Here is an 18,220-nt window from a genome sequence, read left to right on the forward strand (position 1 = left end):
AAATTAAAACCCATATAGTCATCATATATTGTGAGATTTACATCCTCAAACAATGTTTTTTTTCCTGCGATATGTGATAATAGTTTTAACTTAAAAACTTGACATTTAAATTTGATAACAAAGCCTTTATTGTTATGTTTATAGTTTTGAGTTAAATTTTTCTGTGTGATTTTTAGGCGTCGTTTAGTTCACCATGCGAAGATAGAATTCCCTGGAAGATTTAATTCATATGAAGTTGAAAATCATGTGAATTGTAGAAATCTTGGTTGGTTGGATGTGGAACTTGAATTCATGTGAGAACTCCCACTTACCTAAGGGGCTAAGTAAGTGACTTCCTACATTACGTAGGAATTAGAGTTCCATAGGAAGTTCTACCTCCCATGAATTGGGCAACCAAACAAACCTTCATTTAGCTACTTCCCATGATTTTCCAATTCCTATGAATTTGGAAGTCAACCAAACAACCCCTTAGTTTAAGGAATTGTATCTTTATTTTAAAAACTTGATGATTTAAGAGTTTGAGTAATTTAAAGTATGATTTTTGGTTTTTTAAGGGTAGTTTGCCAACCTAATATCTAAATTTAAAAACTCATAGGCTTGGGATGAATACATGTGGTGGAGCCGTGGAGGCCTGGAGGGGCTGCGAGTAGGATCGTCATTCATGGGCGAACCAAATGGTCCACACGAAGATTGGCAATGAAGGATTTCGGGCGTTGATAAAGCGGTTTAGGGTTAGAGAAGGACGAGAATCATAAGCCGCCACTTTCTTTACTCTGTGGAAAAATAGAGTAGTTATTTGTGTTTATTTGGGGCTTTACTTACTGGAGTGGTCTCATGATAAAAGACCGTCCTAGATAACAATTTGTGATTCTCCTAATACCATACTTCCTCCATTCAACTCCACTCTACCACTTTGCTTTTTCACGTTCGACAACGCGTGTTTTATGCGGTAAATATCGTTAGCTACATATTTGCAAAAATTATAAAAGTTAAGATATTTTTAATGTAATCGTAAAGACGAATCAAACAAGATCCCGCATGAATATATTATCACTTATGTATTGAGAGAAAATCGAGATTGAATGTGCATTTGTGAATAGTGTAAAAAATAGAAATAGGTAGAGTGGAGTTGAATGGAGGAAGTATATTATTAATGGTCAAAGTTTGGTAACTTCGATCCAAAAAATCAAATTGAAACTTTAGTGTGAGAGGGAGAGAGTATAAGAAATTTTAATCACTTATCTCCTCAAGTCACATTGAGGCATACGAGTAATACAACAAATATGTATACACTGGTAGCTTAATAATAATAACTGAATGCTTATAGTTCCTGTGGATGGACCTCTTCCTGAACATGACATATATGTTCTTGTACCTGGCTCCTTCTGGTTACCCCTTATCGTCTTTGAGCTAAGATCCTTTGTCCCATATATCTGCACCCCGTCACAAACATTTTTATCGTAAGAATGTATAAAATAATGATGTTACCTAACTATTTCAAAGACTCACGCCTATATTAAAAAGAAATGCACTATAGTAGGTTGACTCAAGGCTGTTCAGTGGGCCGGGCCAGAATGGGTGTGCCAGGCTAGGAGATCGCAGCCAAGCACGGCCCGATCATGAGACCGGGCTGGCCAGCTTCTTCCAGTCCGAACCCAGACCACTTAGTAGGGGGCTAGGCTAGGTCAGGCTGGGCCTCTTTTGTTTTTTATTTTTTATTTTAGTGCTGAGCTGAGCCAAAGAAATATGAGCACTAGCCCGGCCCGAGGTGGGAGTTGGATTGTGCTATGGTCTATAGTTTTGTGGCCCAGAGGTGCTGGCTGTGTAAAGCTGGCCCGCACCGTTGTACAACTCTAGTTGAATCTAGTGATTGAAACATGAATGAATAACTCATGGGTCTCAGGTTCGAACCTTCTTGGACACAATTTGCCTAAGATTATGACCCATAGAAAATTGCTTTGAAAATTACATCACGAACTTAGAAAAAGTTTTCGGATTGATTAAGAATGTACCTTCCAAGCATCATTACAGTGGCCTGAGGATTAGTCCCGGGTGAGTCGTAAAACGTAGATCCATCGATAACCCTTAAACCGTCAGTGCCGAGAACCTTATACTCCTTATCAACCACCCTATTAACTTGACAACCTCCATGATAATGCCATATAGTCAATACAGTGTCTATGCAAAATTGTTCCAAGGAAAATGCAGTGTCAAGATGTCTTGCCCTATAATTTAGAGGTAAGTTAACTGCCATGCTGATAAGTGCCTGTACCGACATTCCTGGGACGCGAAAACTTTGGTAAGGCTCAGATTCTATGACATTGATTATAGTTTGCATTCCCATGACACACTTTTCTAGATCCTCAGGGTCCTCGAAGTAGTTGAATCGGACACTTGGATTGTCGTTTGGATCTAATGTCGTCAAACGAAGGTACCCTGTAGACTTAGGACCTGCAATCTTCTCTAGGAGTATGCCGCCGTTGAATGTTCCATTTATGAGCGAATTTACGTATTCAATTGTTCTCAGAAAGTCATCTGCTATACTTTCTTTTTGTGCTTGGCCACCCTACAGAATTTAGAAATAAGACGATTAATTTGGAATAAATTTTGGAGAGACAAGAGACAATAAAAGTGGAATGGAATTTAGTGAATAATTTTTTTTTTTTTTTTTTTTTTTATGATGAGGGGGTTGAATCCCTGGGCCCATGCATTCCCGCACCACCACATGGACCATGTAAGTCACTCCTTTTGGGGGCTGCAGTGGTCGAGTGATCATCACCCCAACTCGTAGTCGAACCCGGGACCTCTCAACTACTGAGTTTCTGCAAGCTTCAAGGTTTAACCCGGCTACCACTGGACTAACACCACTTGGTTGTGAATAATTTTAAGTCGGTACAATAATTAGTTTTTGGCTCAACCAGAAATGAAAATCACTCCAATGATTGATTATATTCAAAAACAGCCTCTTTGTACTGCTAACACAAGGGTAAGACTGTGTACATCCAACTCCCCCTTATCCCACAATTTACGGGAGCCATTGAGGTGCTGGGATAATGTTAAATTGAATGGAATTATGGTGTATCGTACCTGCGAAACTGCAGTTTGAGGAGAATTTGGAAGATTTTGAGTGAAAGCACCAATGGAGTTAGACCCACTAGCAGCTTCAATAAAACTGCCAAAGTCAGTAATCCCAACAACTTGTATCAGGGATGTCTCGACACCGATAGGAGAAGGAATGAAGAGGGCATTCATTGGATTATCTGACATTCCTTGCCCAACCTGTGGTTGGTTCACCAGAACCTCAATGCCATGTGCCTTTAGCTCACTAGCCGGCCCGATCCCACTCAGCATCAACAACTGTGGGCTACCAAGTGCACCGGCTGATACTATCACCTCGTTCTTCACTCCTGGTCGTAGTAGCGCTTGGTGGACTCCTCCGTTTGAGTCCTTGTACAGGACACCGTATGCTCGTGGTTTTCCTGTTTTAACATCAGTAAGGATTGTCAAGATATGCAGTTATCAGTTATAAGTTGTAAAGTGGCATTTAGTCTGCAATTCTCGACACAATTTTCATTCTAACAGCTATGGAGCTGCGATTTAATTTAGAGGGGCCTCGTCTAGGCCCCCTTCCGCCCTGACGTTCTGTTTATATGAAAACAGTCTTTCTGTTTCGAACCCCACGGCAAGAAATCATAAAATCTCACTTTTGACGGACACACTATCTGTCTAAAGTTGTAGACTGGTCAAATATGTCAGCACTTTCATAATAAGACAAACAACCAGTGGGATGCTGCCTGCTCTGCTGGGGGTGGTTGTCTTATTATGAAAGTGGTGACATATTTGACCCGTTTACATCTTTAGACGGATATACCCGTCTAAAATGAGACTAATTGGGAAACAATTCAAGTGGTAACTGAATCTCACCTTTTTTGCTGAACAAGATTTTTTGAGCAGTTGCATAGAGATAGACAGTAGCGCGGCGAGGATCAGCATACTCTAACAAATCAGCAGCAGTATGGCGGCGACCATTTCTGTCGAAGATGGTCCCACCAAACTTTGTCCCACGAATATGATCATAGGTAAAACCATTATAAGGCCGAACCCCGGCCTCAAGTAATCCATTTTTAACAGCAGTTTGGTACTGAAGCATAGCAGGCTCATGAGCTACCTTATTTTCAACCCATTGGTATGACTGGTTCACCAGCCCATAATCCCATCCAACTCTCGCAACAAAATCGGGTTGGGCTCTTGTGTAAAACCCGGCATTGATGGCGGATCCTCCACCTAGGACATTGGCACGGGCATTGATGACTCCGTCTTCAGAGATAAATCTTTGTGCTGGTGAAGATGGTGAGGTATTAGCTAAGTTTGCGTCAAATGAGCCAATGTCTTCTATATTTTTGTTTCCGTAAGGGGATCCTCCTCTTTCTAGGAGTAAGACGGTTGAACCGCTGGAAAGAGTGGCGGTTAGCGAACACCCGGCTGTTCCTCCTCCTACAACTATGTAATCGAAGTACCCGACTGGTGGAGCTGATGTTGCTGGTTTAACAAAGGAGTAGTATGGGGCTGCACATAGACAAAAAAAAAAAAAAGAATTACTTCCTTAATATCTCTACGAAAAATATTCGCAATTTGGTGCCCTGATATTTGGGCTAATTCTATTTTAGTGACTTCGAGTTCACTAATTTCACTTTGGTGACACGAGATTTGAGTCATTTTTCACTTTGACTTAGGTTGGAAAAATTCCTAGTCAAATACATATAATAAGTCATAACATAATCAAGTAATTCAAATTTCATCCAAAATAATTTCCTAGGGTATGTCTTGCACATTGACTATTATGCACTCCCTCCGGCATTCAACAGATTATTTACTTTTTTATTCTTATGTGAGGAGTGTTTTAATAAAAAAGCGAGCATTTGTTGAATTGGAGAGAGTATTGTTATTTGTTAATGAAATGATGGGTCACACAACAATTCTCTGACTATATTGGTACATAATTACTACCAACATGAATGCAGGAGTTGATGTATAGCAGCAACATTACCCCAGTGTTTCAGTGCCTCCCGCAAATTGCAGGGTAGGGGGTCTGATGTATGCAGCCTTACCCTTGTGTTACCAACAGAAAGAGGTTTCCGAAATGCAGGATTTGATGTAATGCCAAAAAAAAACATAGTAAAAACTCAAAAGGGTACCTTTATCAGCTGAACAAGAAGTAAAAAAGATTGAAAACCCAAGAACATAAGCCAAAACAATCCTCCAATGCTCAAAATCCATCATGGCCTACTTATCTCAGCTCCTCGAGTCGAAACGACTGACTAACTCAAGCGTAACTCAACCTGAAACTCTACAAAATTCCGGTACAAAGAGTTTTGTCTAAGATTTTTGAACTTAAGTCATACAAATGTTGGAATATTTTCAACAAGTGTGTATGTGTTGTACACTAAGAGCTACTCTTAAGTTTTAAGCTTATAGTGGAGTGTGTGTATATAGTATATATAGTGTCCCTACTTATAAGTGGCGCAATAAAAGACAATAATTAGCCGTTTAATACAGCAAAAAAAAGTGGAGGGAACTCATAATTATTGTGGGTTGTTAATGGTTGGAAGAAAAAGAAGAAGATTATTGAAGCACATACATAGCTTAGCTTTTGTGTAGTTGGGAAGTTGTGTTGTGTGTATTGTTTGTGTATGTGTTTCTACCTTTGTCCCTTTTTTTTAGGTCTTCTTTCTATATTTATTTCTAGTAAAATGTCTTGAGAATCATTGACTCTCAAGTCTTCTACATGTGATCTTGTCTTTGTGTAACTGTGGAGTATTAAGTACATGGCTGACTAGCTAAGTGAGACCTCCTGCTCTGAAGCCCTGAGGGTGATGTGACCACATCTCTAATGAGTTTTAATGATTATTTACTCATATATATCGGTATATTATGTTACTTTGACCCGGCTGTAAGTGTTATACGGTTGTTTCTTGTGAAATTTCCAATTTTTTGGTCTAGTATGAAGTTTCGAACTAATTGCAACCAGGTTGTCTAATAGCATGTTCAAAAGGTTCTTAGAACTAAGGCTCATTCAATCATTTGTTCTTGTTTACTAGCTGAATGTTAGGTCTGAGTACTAGTTGCTACAAAAAAACCAAGTTTTGCTATTATATGGGGTCTCAAATTGTCTTGTAGAACCAGGTTCCTCAAATCCATTCCACAGCCATAGACGTGGCCAAAGAGAAGTAGTGTTGGAGTAACACGGCTGAAAATGGTCGCTCAATCGCTCACAAGGAATAAGACTCGTTACATTTGACCGCGCGCATGTGCCATGTCATAGGCCTAAGCCTCTAAAAGACGTACAATATGGTAATGTGCTAATGTTGGTGAATTGTTGACGGAATTCTTTTGTCTACAATGTTTAATCTTTTGTGGAAACACTCTTCCTATATTCTTACATTATGGTGGTGGTAGACGTACAATTGTGTTGATAATTTTGGTATTACCCTTCTCTCAATACGGAAGACAATTGCGTTGTTAATTTAGTCATTGTCGATCTATATTGTCCATCCATCCCCATTCCCATACTCAAATTGTGATTGTGCCATGTCTATGTTTTGCAACCTATCTATCATCTAAACTCCATTATTTGAATATGCAATCTATTATCTAGACTCGGATGATTTGAACGTGCAATCTATCATCCACGCACCTTCGACCTCTTACGTAAACCTAATACCTCTTCAGTATTGTAATGATGCAAGCAATAATACAACATAAACACTTGTGTAAAGCGGTTTTACACAAATTTATCGTAGAGCCGACTATAAATTGTCCTGCTGCTGGCTTATCGCCAGTGGTGGAGCTAGAGAAAGGCTAGTAGGGGCGCTTGCCCCGCTGACGATCAGAAATTTCAAAGTTTTATTTTAGTTAAACTTTTCCCAACTTCTTTCGAATTTCCCATAAATATTACCCGTTCGTCCTCGATGGGGTCAATTCCTGGCTCCGCCACTGCTTGTCGGGATCTTTTAGTAAACAATTTTACCCACTGATAGACTTGTGTTTGCCTCCGTTTTACAACTACATTACTGTAAAACCGTCTTACACAAGACTAACCCTACCTAAGAATATATATTAGGCAATTATTCTAGTTCCAAAGACCTGAATTTTGCAGCATTTTTTCAGCAACTTTGTTGGTCCTTACTCCTATAACATTAAAATAAATAATTACCCTACAAAATTGAAAGTATAGTAGTAAAATGTGAATAATTCAGACAATTGATCATGATCAAATGCCCTTAGATCGATTGGGGCTTGTAGTCTGATGTACATCCGTATTCCTTCTAGACAGACTAATATACAACCTGTCTCTTGTCCCAGTTGTTTTTGTTGACCTTTTAAATATTACAGCATTTATTTTTTTACTTTATTTTTTTATTTCTGACCTAATCTAAAGCACATTTATGATAAATGAGTCCCACAAAAATTTAGATACACTCCTACACACACAATCAATGACCTAATAATAACTACAACATCCGTACTACTGTTTTTTGGAAAAAATTGATTTTACTTAGTTGGAGATTTACTATCTCGTGACTTTGTAAAATATGTAATGAAGTTGGCTCGATCGTGTGCACTTGTGGAGCGTGTTGGTTTTTATGTTGTGAAATGAAGGGGATTTAAACCTGTAATGTACGAGTATTATTTATTATTTATTATTATATTGTTGTTGTTGTCAGTCTTAGGCCTTGTTCTTTATTTCGGTTGAAATAAACTAAACTGGATTGAGCTTAATTAGCTGAATTGATGAACCGAGTTGAATAGAGTTGACTTGAGTTGAACTAAATAAATGGAGTTAAAGTAAGAGTTAACTGAGCTGAAATTAAGCCTTAAAAAACCGGACCTTAGACTTATTCGGTTTCACAATTGAAGTACGTACATAACAATGTACCCTTGTTGGTTACTCCTACGACATGTGTAATGATTTTTCTTAATTCTATCAACAATGTACCCTTATTTGGAAGGTGTGTAAATATTGGTCCTAAAAGATGAGAATGTACAGATTAAGTAAACGTTTACGTACAAAGATAGGTCACTGTCTAAGTGGGTGTACTCAAGTAAATGAAAGGTTAGAGAATACACATGGTGTTCTCACTACTCCCCAATTTACAGTAATATCACAAATTCTCATCGGTGAAGCGTAGTTTGTACTTTGTAATGTCTCGTAAATAATTAAAATAATGTTGAAAGAGAAAGGTGGTTGTGAGATGTCACAAACACCTTTACCTTTTCGTTACAAGCAAGAACAAATATAGCACTCCATAGTATATTTTACAGAAATGAGTTTGTTTGATTCGGGTGTATTATTTGTACTCTATATCTTTTTTTTCGTCTAAAAATATAATATTTTGTAATATTAGATTTAATGTTTGTACGATTTGGATGCATTTTAATTTTCAACTAGTTTTGTGACCCGTGAAAATCACGGGTTTGACTTTTTTTTGTTGTTTTGTTTTCGGTGTATTGTTCGTGAAAGTGTTTTTCGGATTTTTCTGTACTTTCTTTTTTACTTGGAGATATATTAAAGTTAGGGTATTTTGAAATTTTGTGATATGAGTCAAAACTATGTAATGAGGAATGACACCAAAACTCCTAAGTTTGTATGATGGTTTGATTTATCTTAATGACAACCCCTAAGTTAGTATTCCATTTTAATATTCGATCATTGTAACCACTAAATTAAACTTACTTAAGCGAAACAAAAATACTTGGTATACGTGAAATAAAAGTAAAAAGAATAAAATATTAATTGTTTATACCTCGACATTCACGTTTAGATCATTGGTAAGTAACTCTGAAAATAAACAAAAATAAATTAGAATCCAATTAAATAGAGTGTAAAAGACTAAACAAAAGTATGCAAATAAAAAATTATAGTAGTAGTAGTAGTAGTAGTAGTAGTAGTAGTAGTAGTAGTAGTAGTAGTAGTAGTAGTAGTAGTAGTAGTAGTAATAATAATAATAATAATAATAATAATTATTATTATTATTATTATTATTATTTCATGTAAACTTTTATTTTTCTTTTAATGAAAGTTGCGCGCATCCTATAATAATAATAATAATAATAATAATAATAATAATAATAATAATAATAATAATAATAATAATAATAATAATAATAATAATAATAATAATAATAATAATAATAATAATAATAATAATAATATAAATGAATGGATTATAAAAATGTCATGTGAATTAAAATTAAATGATTAGGTAGCCTTTTGATTGTATATTCGTTTTGTTACTCGTGTAATGCGCGGGATAAATATAAGTTTTCTTACTAAAATTTAGACGTGCTTCTTAATACTCAAAAGTGAACAATAATGTTTAATTAAACTAAATGTACAACAAATTCTTGCACAAATCAAGATATAATAGTATAGTAGTACAAGACAATAATTACACATTGTGTTTGAAACAGAAATAGTTTGATCTACGAAATTAAATATGAGAAAGTGAAAAACAATTACCCTAATATGAACAAAATAGTTATCCAAAATCTGTTATACAAACTTTACAATCCATTGTCATTTGACACAAAGTACATTTTTTTTTGTCTGTATCTACTAATAAAACGATACATCAATAACTTATTAGTTTATACCTTATGTTTTATCTTTAGTTTTCACCTTAGTCTTGTGCCTTTTGATTATCTTCTTTCTTCAAACTACTTGCATGAGGCTCTACCATATCTACATTCACGTGCCTTTGATGATGCTTTAGAGTTGATACACATGTTTTATTGACCAAAGAGAAAACATCAACATGACGAACATTTAACAAAAGAATCAAAATATTTTCACATGTAGGCCATTTAAATTAACCCACATGAAAAATATGAATTCCAATATAAATCAAACGATTCATAAGAACGGATAACATAAAAAATTAAAATAATTTATCATACTACAAAACAACAACAATAACAATTTCATATAGGAGATGTTAATTTCATTTTTATATACCATACGTTCATACTCACCATAATCAAATATAATATTCAACCATGAAATATAGTATGTAATTTGAAAATTTATGATCAATGGATATTACATGGAGGATTATGAATGGAAACTATTAGTTTTATATCCATTATACAACCATTAGTTTTAAACTTTTCATTTTACTTTTCATTTATTTTGTGAGTTATGAGTATTATTAAATAAGATAATACAGCCATTGATTCTCATCTTTTCATATTCATTTTCAATTATTTTGTAAGTTATGAGTATTATTAAATAAGATAATTGATTATGAGGACCTTAAGAGGTAAATTAATTAGGAAAAAGGTTAATGAAAATTGTGGGTGTTCAATTGCCTTGTTTTTAGATGCGTGAATAGTTTTTCACATAATAAGTAAATTGGACTAATGTGAAAAATGTCATAGTTTTTTAATTGCCTTGTTTTTAAATAGTAGTTGAAGTAAAATGTCATACTTTTACTTTTAGGAATGTTATTGAACTACAAAATTATTTTTATTTTTAATTAAAAAGGTTTAAATTTTAGGAAAGTAAAGTATTACAATTTATAGAAAAAAAAATACAACACTTCCAACAAACACTTCATCAAATTTATAAATTAGAAAAATAAGTATGAAGAAATTTTAATCAATTCATTAACAGGTTTTATTACAAAAAATTTAAATAAAATGTTAAATTTTATTTGTGAATTTGTATAAATTTCATTACTTTTGAATTTTTTATTAACTCATGAAATATTTAATGTATAAAATTAATTTAAGAATAATGATAATATCCTTCGATTTGGTTTAACTTATATGTTACAAAAATTATGAAATTTGTAAGTGAATTTGTATAAATTACATCACTTTTGAAATTTTTTTAACTCAAGAAATATTTAATGCATACAATTAATTTAAGAATAATGATAATATCCTTTTATTTACTTTAACTTATATGTTACAAAATATATGATGACACTTTTGTGAGAAATTTTAGTAAATTTAATAATCAATACAAATTTAAAAATTATAAAAATGCAACATAGAATAAAATTTAATGATTATGCCACATGGAATTAAATTTAATGATTTTAAAAGCCTTTTACTTTGATTTACTTTAACTTATATGTTACAAAATATATGATAACACTTTTGTAAGAAATTTTAGTAAATTTAATAATCAATACAAATTTAAAAATTGTGAAAATGCAACATAGAATAAAATTTAATGAGTATGCCACATGGAATTAAATGTAATGCTTTTAGAAGCCTTTTAACTATATTGTATAGATATAGTCATAGTAATATCATACGAAGTAATGTATTATAAAATGTCATTTGAAATAAAATTAAATGGTTTATGTAGCCTTTGTTTAACTTTACCCTTTTAACTATAATTAATAATAATATAATATTTTATGGATTAATAGAATTAAATGGTTTATGTAGTCTTTTATAAATTTTATAGATATATATAGATCATAGATATATAGTAGTAAGGGGATGAAGTTGGTATTTTGGTGTCGGTGTAATTAGAAGTGAAATTGGATGAGGTTGGGTGAAATGTGAATAATAAACTACTCTCTTTTTTGTCATTTTTTTGCTACTCCTTTTTCTCCTCATCTTTTTGGCTTGTTAATTAGTAAATAAAATAAATAAATAAGTAAAATGTATAGAAAGTAAATTGATTGCTAATCCTATGTGGAATTAAATTAATTGCTAGTGACATGTGGAATTAAATTTATTGCTTTTATCTAGCCTTTTAATTATATAGTATAGATTTTATAACTAAACTTGATAGAGAGGTAATTAATGAGACCTAAGGGTGTAATGAGTGAAAAAAGAATATACATCTGATGTATTACCTCCTACGTTATTTGTTTTTTAGCATATGTGTATTTTTTCTAAGCTTATTACCTCAAACTCTATTTGTTTTTGAGCATATGTGTATTTTTTCTAAACTTATTAAAGTTTATAACATTTTTTATTTTAATTTTTTTTCCGGAAAACTAAAATTTAACTAAGTTTATATGTAATATTTTTGAGTTTTATTGTAATTTTTTGAGTTTAATGTTTAAGTGAATGAACTCAGAAATTTTATAGTAAAACTCATAATTTTTAAAACAAATCTCAAAAAAATTTATTATAATGATCAGAAATTATACAATTAGTAGTAGTACATCGAATGTATAATCTACTTAGTGTGATGACGTTGAAGTAACATTATTCTAGAGATAGTTAATGCTTTCTTTATCCGTCTTTATTTATATTTCTCGCGTCGTTATAACATTGTAAGTTTGTAACCTGTTAAATTAATAAGCATCAATCTACAATTAATTAGATCACATGCATGCAGCACGTAAATACCAATTAGTTGAACAATGAGGCCCAAAAGAAGATGTACAATAATAATTGAGATGAAAAAAATGAAATGGTTTTGTTGTATATAATCTGTGTAATTAAAAGCTCAACTACTTAATAGGTATGGCGGTGAGAATACAATAAATGCCGCCATAGGCATAGTATGATGAGAGGAAATAGACAATTGTAATAATACTCAGGTCACCACATGTTTCGTCAATTACTCTATCTAATATTATTATCTTATCATTTACTCTTTATACTGTTTTAGCTAAATAATTATTAGGTCCTTTTAGGAGTACAATGTTAGTTCTTGCTAGGTGGATTGAATTCAATCAAACGTGTCTTAATTGTGAGTTGGTCTAACTAATAGCTTGAATTATGTAGGTGATGGATGAGTTGATTAGCGGGTTTGAGATGAGTTAACAGGATAGACAAGTGTTGCAAATTGTAAAACATATAATAATTTTGTCACTATTTTCTTTTAGGTAGGAGGTAATGGATGAAACAGCTCATAAATACCTAGAAGTTAGAGGCTAACTTGAAGAGTTATGATAACCTCTCTTGACTATTCTATATGGTGTTGATTGCTGTTAACTGGATTTATTTTGTGATATGTAGACATATGAGTATCTCACATTAATAAAATAAGGAGAAAATTCATTACTTAATAAACAAAAAGTTATGTTTCCTTTTTTGTGGACGCGGTCCAAACCGTTTTCATGATATGCTTTACCCTACCTAATAACATTCCTAGTCATCCAAACCGATTCGCAAGTGGTGGCTAGCCTTAGCTTATGAAGACGGGGCAGGAGTATCCCTCGGCGCACACTCATCTCATTCAAATTTGTAAGTCGTTTATTCAGGATACACATTGGCAAGTGGAGATTATTCATATCTATCGGGAAGCCGATTCTTGCGCGGATTGGTTGGCTAATATTGGGGTGCACCAAGATCAACAACTTAAAATTATGGACGTCTCGGAGATGCCAAGTCGTCTATTTAGTCTTGTTCAGCTAGAGGTTAACTTCGGGCCAGTTCACCACGGGTTGGGCCGGCCTGGAACGGGCTGGGTTGGGGGTGGGGAGCCCTAGCCCACACTGCAGGCTGGGTGACCGGGATGGGGCGATGGGCAGTGTGGGCTGAGGAAGAGTAAGCCCCGGATCGGCGCGTGATGGAGAGCGGGCTATGCAGGCTAGAAGACCAGGCCAGTGGGCCATATGAAGGGGAGGCTCGAAGGGGCGGGCCGGGCCAACCCGCATTGTTGTCTACCTCTACGTTCAGCAGGATATGGGAGGCATTGCTTGGCCTCATTATGTACCTGTTTATGCTTCTTAGTTTCACTGTTGTCTTAGACTTCGTTATTTTGGATTAACCCCACCTCTCTTTACCAAAAAAATAAAAAATAAAAAATCCTAGTCTTAAACGAGGATGGTTTAAGACTACATCTACCATTTATCATTTTGATGCTTTCCTAGAAAATTATTTTAAAAAATTGTTAGCTTATCTTAGAGGTGATCAAATGGTCCAAGCCCATTGGCCCGACCCAGCCCAGCCCGCTTTTTTGAAGGGCTTGGGCCTTTTATTTTGGCCCCAAAAAGCCCATGGGCTGGCCCAAAAAAGCCCAATGTACTTTTGGGCCGGGTTTGGGCTAAGCGTTTGGCCCAAATTTTGGCCCGGCCCGGCCCATATTTATTATTAAGGAATATTTTTGTTATAAAATCGGTGTAAGTAGCGTAAATTTTATATATAATTCCTTATAAACTCATGCATATATTTATTGAGATTTAAAAGCGATGTTTACGTATCATAAATCATATCTACTAGACATGATTAAGCATTATAATGTGTCGATGATTGTCTTTTATTCCATTTTTGAAGATTAATTCATATGTACTTCATCATACTTTGTACGTTTTTTTATACTAAGAGCACTTTTAAAGTACTAGTTGAAGGTATTATACTACTTATCTCGTTTGGTAAGTCGTAAATTTTAGGGCCTGAAAAGCCCATTTAGGCCCAAAAGCCCGATTTAGCCCATAAGGGTTAGGCTTGGGCTCGCTAAATAGGCCCTCTCATTTGGCCCGGTCCGGCCCAACCCGCACATGTGGGCCATTTTTTTCATCCCGGCCCGGCCCAAACCCGCATAGGCCCGGCCCATGATCAGCTCTAGCTTATCTAAGCGAATAAATACATGATCAAAAAAAGTTGTCAACTTAAACTTGTCACAACTCGGCTTGATATAAATATGAGTCGGGATAATTAGATAATATAGACTAATTTTAAATTGCGATGAAAAAAATGTGCATAATTACATGAAAATGTAGTAGAGGTTAACATTTTAATTTTAGAAATCACTTAAAAACCATTTCGAAACCAATATCATTCAAACGATAATGTATTACGGAGTAGGGCAGAGCACGGATCGGATATCCGATCCAAAGTGCTAGTTCGGATCGGATATCCAGATTGGAAAATCCTGAAGACAAATATCCATATCCGATCCAAATCTTTCGGATATCCAATGTTTCGGGTATCAAAAATAATCGGATCGGATGCGGATATCTATCGGATATCCATACTTTTAAATTTACTTGAAAATTGAGTTTAAGACACTATTGAATTCATCGTCTTCCATGATGATTTTCTTTTGTTTTCTTACTCTAATGATCTCCACATAAAATTTAGGTACAACTAACATAGTTTTGGTACTTTTTAACGTTGTTGTATCAAATAAAAGTGTGTTATTAAAGAAGTATACTTAAAACAATGTTAAAAGTTAAAAAAATAACACTGAAAAAATGGAACAATTTTAAAATTATAGTCCAAACTGCACCGTAAAATAATTCTAAACACCCTAATATAAGAACTACAATCTAAACACGCTCATTTAATTAAAAATTGGTCATAAATGGCAAGAAAAAACAGTAAATACTAAAAAATTATATTTTTAGATCGGATCGGATACCCAAACGTTTTCATTCTAATATCCATATATCCGATCAAAATACCAAAAGTTTCGGATCAGATATCCGATCCAAACTTAACTTTCGAATTGGATATCCAAAAAAATTGGATCGAATTCAAACCAAATATCGGATCAATTGGAATAATCGAATTTTTTTCTCAGTCCTACTAAGGAGTACTATTAGTTTCAAAATGCAGAATTACTTCACTCATGTAATTGACGTGTGACTATTACTCCACTCAGGTAAATGTAGAATTACTCCACTCAGGTAAATGTAATTGACGTGTGATGGATTTCATGCTTGTAAACTTATGTGAGAAAGCCAGTTTGCCAACTGGATCTCAAACTACTGTACCGTATACTGCAAAGGCCCAACAAGGTATAATAGTAAAATCTGGTGGCCCAAAACTCATACTTCCAACATTTTCATTTAAGTTGTGTAAAACGGTTTTACATAATTATAAGTCTTTTTGTGAAAAATTACCTTATATTAAGAGGTCTTTGTAAAACCACATAACTCTATTAGTTCACCGTTTCAATATTAAATCATCTCGAAATAGAAAGGAGGAATGATAAAAGTGAAATCAAGTGAGTATATAATTTTACAAAAACAATTATGTAAAATCGCCCTATACAAGTATCACTGATACTAACACTTAGGCCATGTTCTTTTGGACTTAATTTCAGCTCATTTTAATTCAGTTCAACTCATTTCAGTTCAGTTCAGCTTTTCTCTTCACAACTTTACTTCAGTTCAGTTTAGTCCATCCAGTTCAGTTCAACTCCATTAAGTTCAGTTTAGACGGTTTCAGTCCAAAAGAACAAGGTCTTAGGTATGACAGACCTTTTGAGTATTACCTAGTGGGTCGTGTACAGGTCGTCTTATCTTGGATTCGTACGGGTATGATCCATTTAAAAACTCTGATATGGGTATGGTTCCTTATAAGTCCCATACCCATACTCTTGACCCTTACAAATTTTATACGTATCTATTAAGCTTAATATTTCCAGTTAAGAGTATGAATTATTAAGCGTTTCTACAAGATCCATCAGTGTTGTCATTTTAGTTGACGTTGACATTCATACTCAGCAACTCGACACAACAAATGGTTGTTTTCAAATTATGTGTATGGTATTTTGATATTTTGTTAATCCCGAAAGATTTAGTCGTTTGACTTTATTATTACATTTTTACTAAATTTGATAGTATTTTAAAGCTATCCAATAGATTTCAATTTAAAGATGATATGGTAAATTAAGGGAGGTTAAACCCACTGGTAAACCAAGATAATGCCCAAGCCCATCAGGATCAAGTATGGGTCTATGTATTTCCGGATTGCAAAACGTGGTCGACGTTTTAAAATAAATGGTCGACGCTTTTCATAAAAAAGACGATATGTACCCTTTTCTCCTCTCTCTTACTTTCTCTCACCCTCTCTTTCCTTTATACACATTACAACAACCACACCCCCTCCCCCAATCCCCCGTCACCACCGCCATCACCACACACCCAAAGAAGACCGCACCCATCGTGGCCATCACGCCCACCGCACCGCCTTTGCTCCTCTCTTTCCCTCTTACTCTCTCTTCTCTTTCCCCATTACAACTCGTCAACGATCAACACGTCGGCTGTCGCACCATCGATTTTAAGATCGAACTCCGGTTTAATCTTACATAGGGCTTAAATCAATTAATGAAAACTATACTTTGCCTAATTGATAATAACAAGCATATGAGCTAATGATATTTCTGGAAAAGAAAATAAGAGAACTTGGAATAACGACATCGAAAAAGAATTCAACGATGCATACAAATGACTTTACATCTGCTTGCATAAACTCACGGTTCATTATCTTTCCTGGAAAGACTTTACTGAATTCCAAATTTCATCCCCATACTATGCACTTTCTTTGCTATGAACGTTGAATATCAACGTTGGTAAGGGGCTTGAACGTTGAATCTCAACGTTGGCGTAGGTGCTTGACGTAGGGCTTCAACGTTGGTACATGGCTCCAACGTTGAGATTCAACGTCGATCATGGCTAGTGACGTTAAAGTTGGACGTTTATGATGGTGGGTGACGTTGATGGTGGACGTTGATTGTGGTCAGTGAGTAGAAGTTTTGTATAAAATGGTGGTTTCAGCTTTAATTTAGGGCGCTGATTGATCATCTTTAGTCGATTGATTTATCTTTAGTTATAAGCCCATATGAAGTTATACGTCCAAGTTCTAGCCCAAGTTGATTGAATTTATTTTACACTTTTTTTTTCTTAATTAAGAAAACTAATAAAATGGTGGAGAAATTTAGCAATTTGATTTCTGAGTTGTTAATTTACCGATGAATGGGCGTCCTATATTGATTTCGATCATGATAATGTATTTTTTCTTCTTAAATTTGTTAGGATTTGGGAGAGAATAGAGTAGAGAGAGAGCGTAAGGGTAGTAATGGTCTTTTCTTTAAAAAATGTCGATTTATTGTACAAAAAATGTCGACGACCTTTTACAAACCCCATGTATTTCAAACCCCGAGTCTTGACGGATATAAGTACATCACAAAAACACGGGTACGGATATATAGGGTCAGTAAAGGAGCCGATTTGAGAGCTCGAGCTCGACTCAAAGTTTTTAGCTAAAACTCGTCGAGCCTTAAAATTGAAGCTCGAGCTCGTTTTGTCTTTATATTAGTTTCACTTTCTTACTTTTTGAATCTAAATAAATATAAATATTTCTAAATAACAAACAAGATTATAAAATACTAAAAATATTACAGTATATTATAATATACTTATAAATGATAAAATAATATATAATTTAAAATAAAATTAATATTAAGTATAAAATTATACAAAAAAAATATAAACGAGCTTCCAAGCCGAGCCTT

The 18,220-nt window shown here is 34.3% G+C and overlaps 1 protein-coding gene across 1 annotated transcript; it reads right to left on the reverse strand.

The window, feature by feature from the left end:
- Positions 1-1,124: 1,124 nt before the first annotated feature.
- On the reverse strand, positions 1,125-5,711 carry LOC141656583 (protein HOTHEAD-like). Its single transcript, XM_074463533.1, has 5 exons — positions 5,196-5,711; positions 3,925-4,566; positions 3,088-3,479; positions 2,013-2,566; positions 1,125-1,433 (listed from the first exon to the last, which is right to left on the reverse strand). The coding sequence occupies exons 1-5, from the start codon at positions 5,278-5,280 to the stop codon at positions 1,397-1,399; spliced, it is 1,710 nt and encodes a 569-aa protein (XP_074319634.1). The 5' UTR covers positions 5,281-5,711; the 3' UTR covers positions 1,125-1,396.
- Positions 5,712-18,220: the final 12,509 nt, after the last annotated feature.

Source organism: Silene latifolia, chromosome 5 (genome assembly GCF_048544455.1).
Source record: "Silene latifolia isolate original U9 population chromosome 5, ASM4854445v1, whole genome shotgun sequence".
Taxonomy (NCBI): domain Eukaryota; kingdom Viridiplantae; phylum Streptophyta; class Magnoliopsida; order Caryophyllales; family Caryophyllaceae; genus Silene; species Silene latifolia.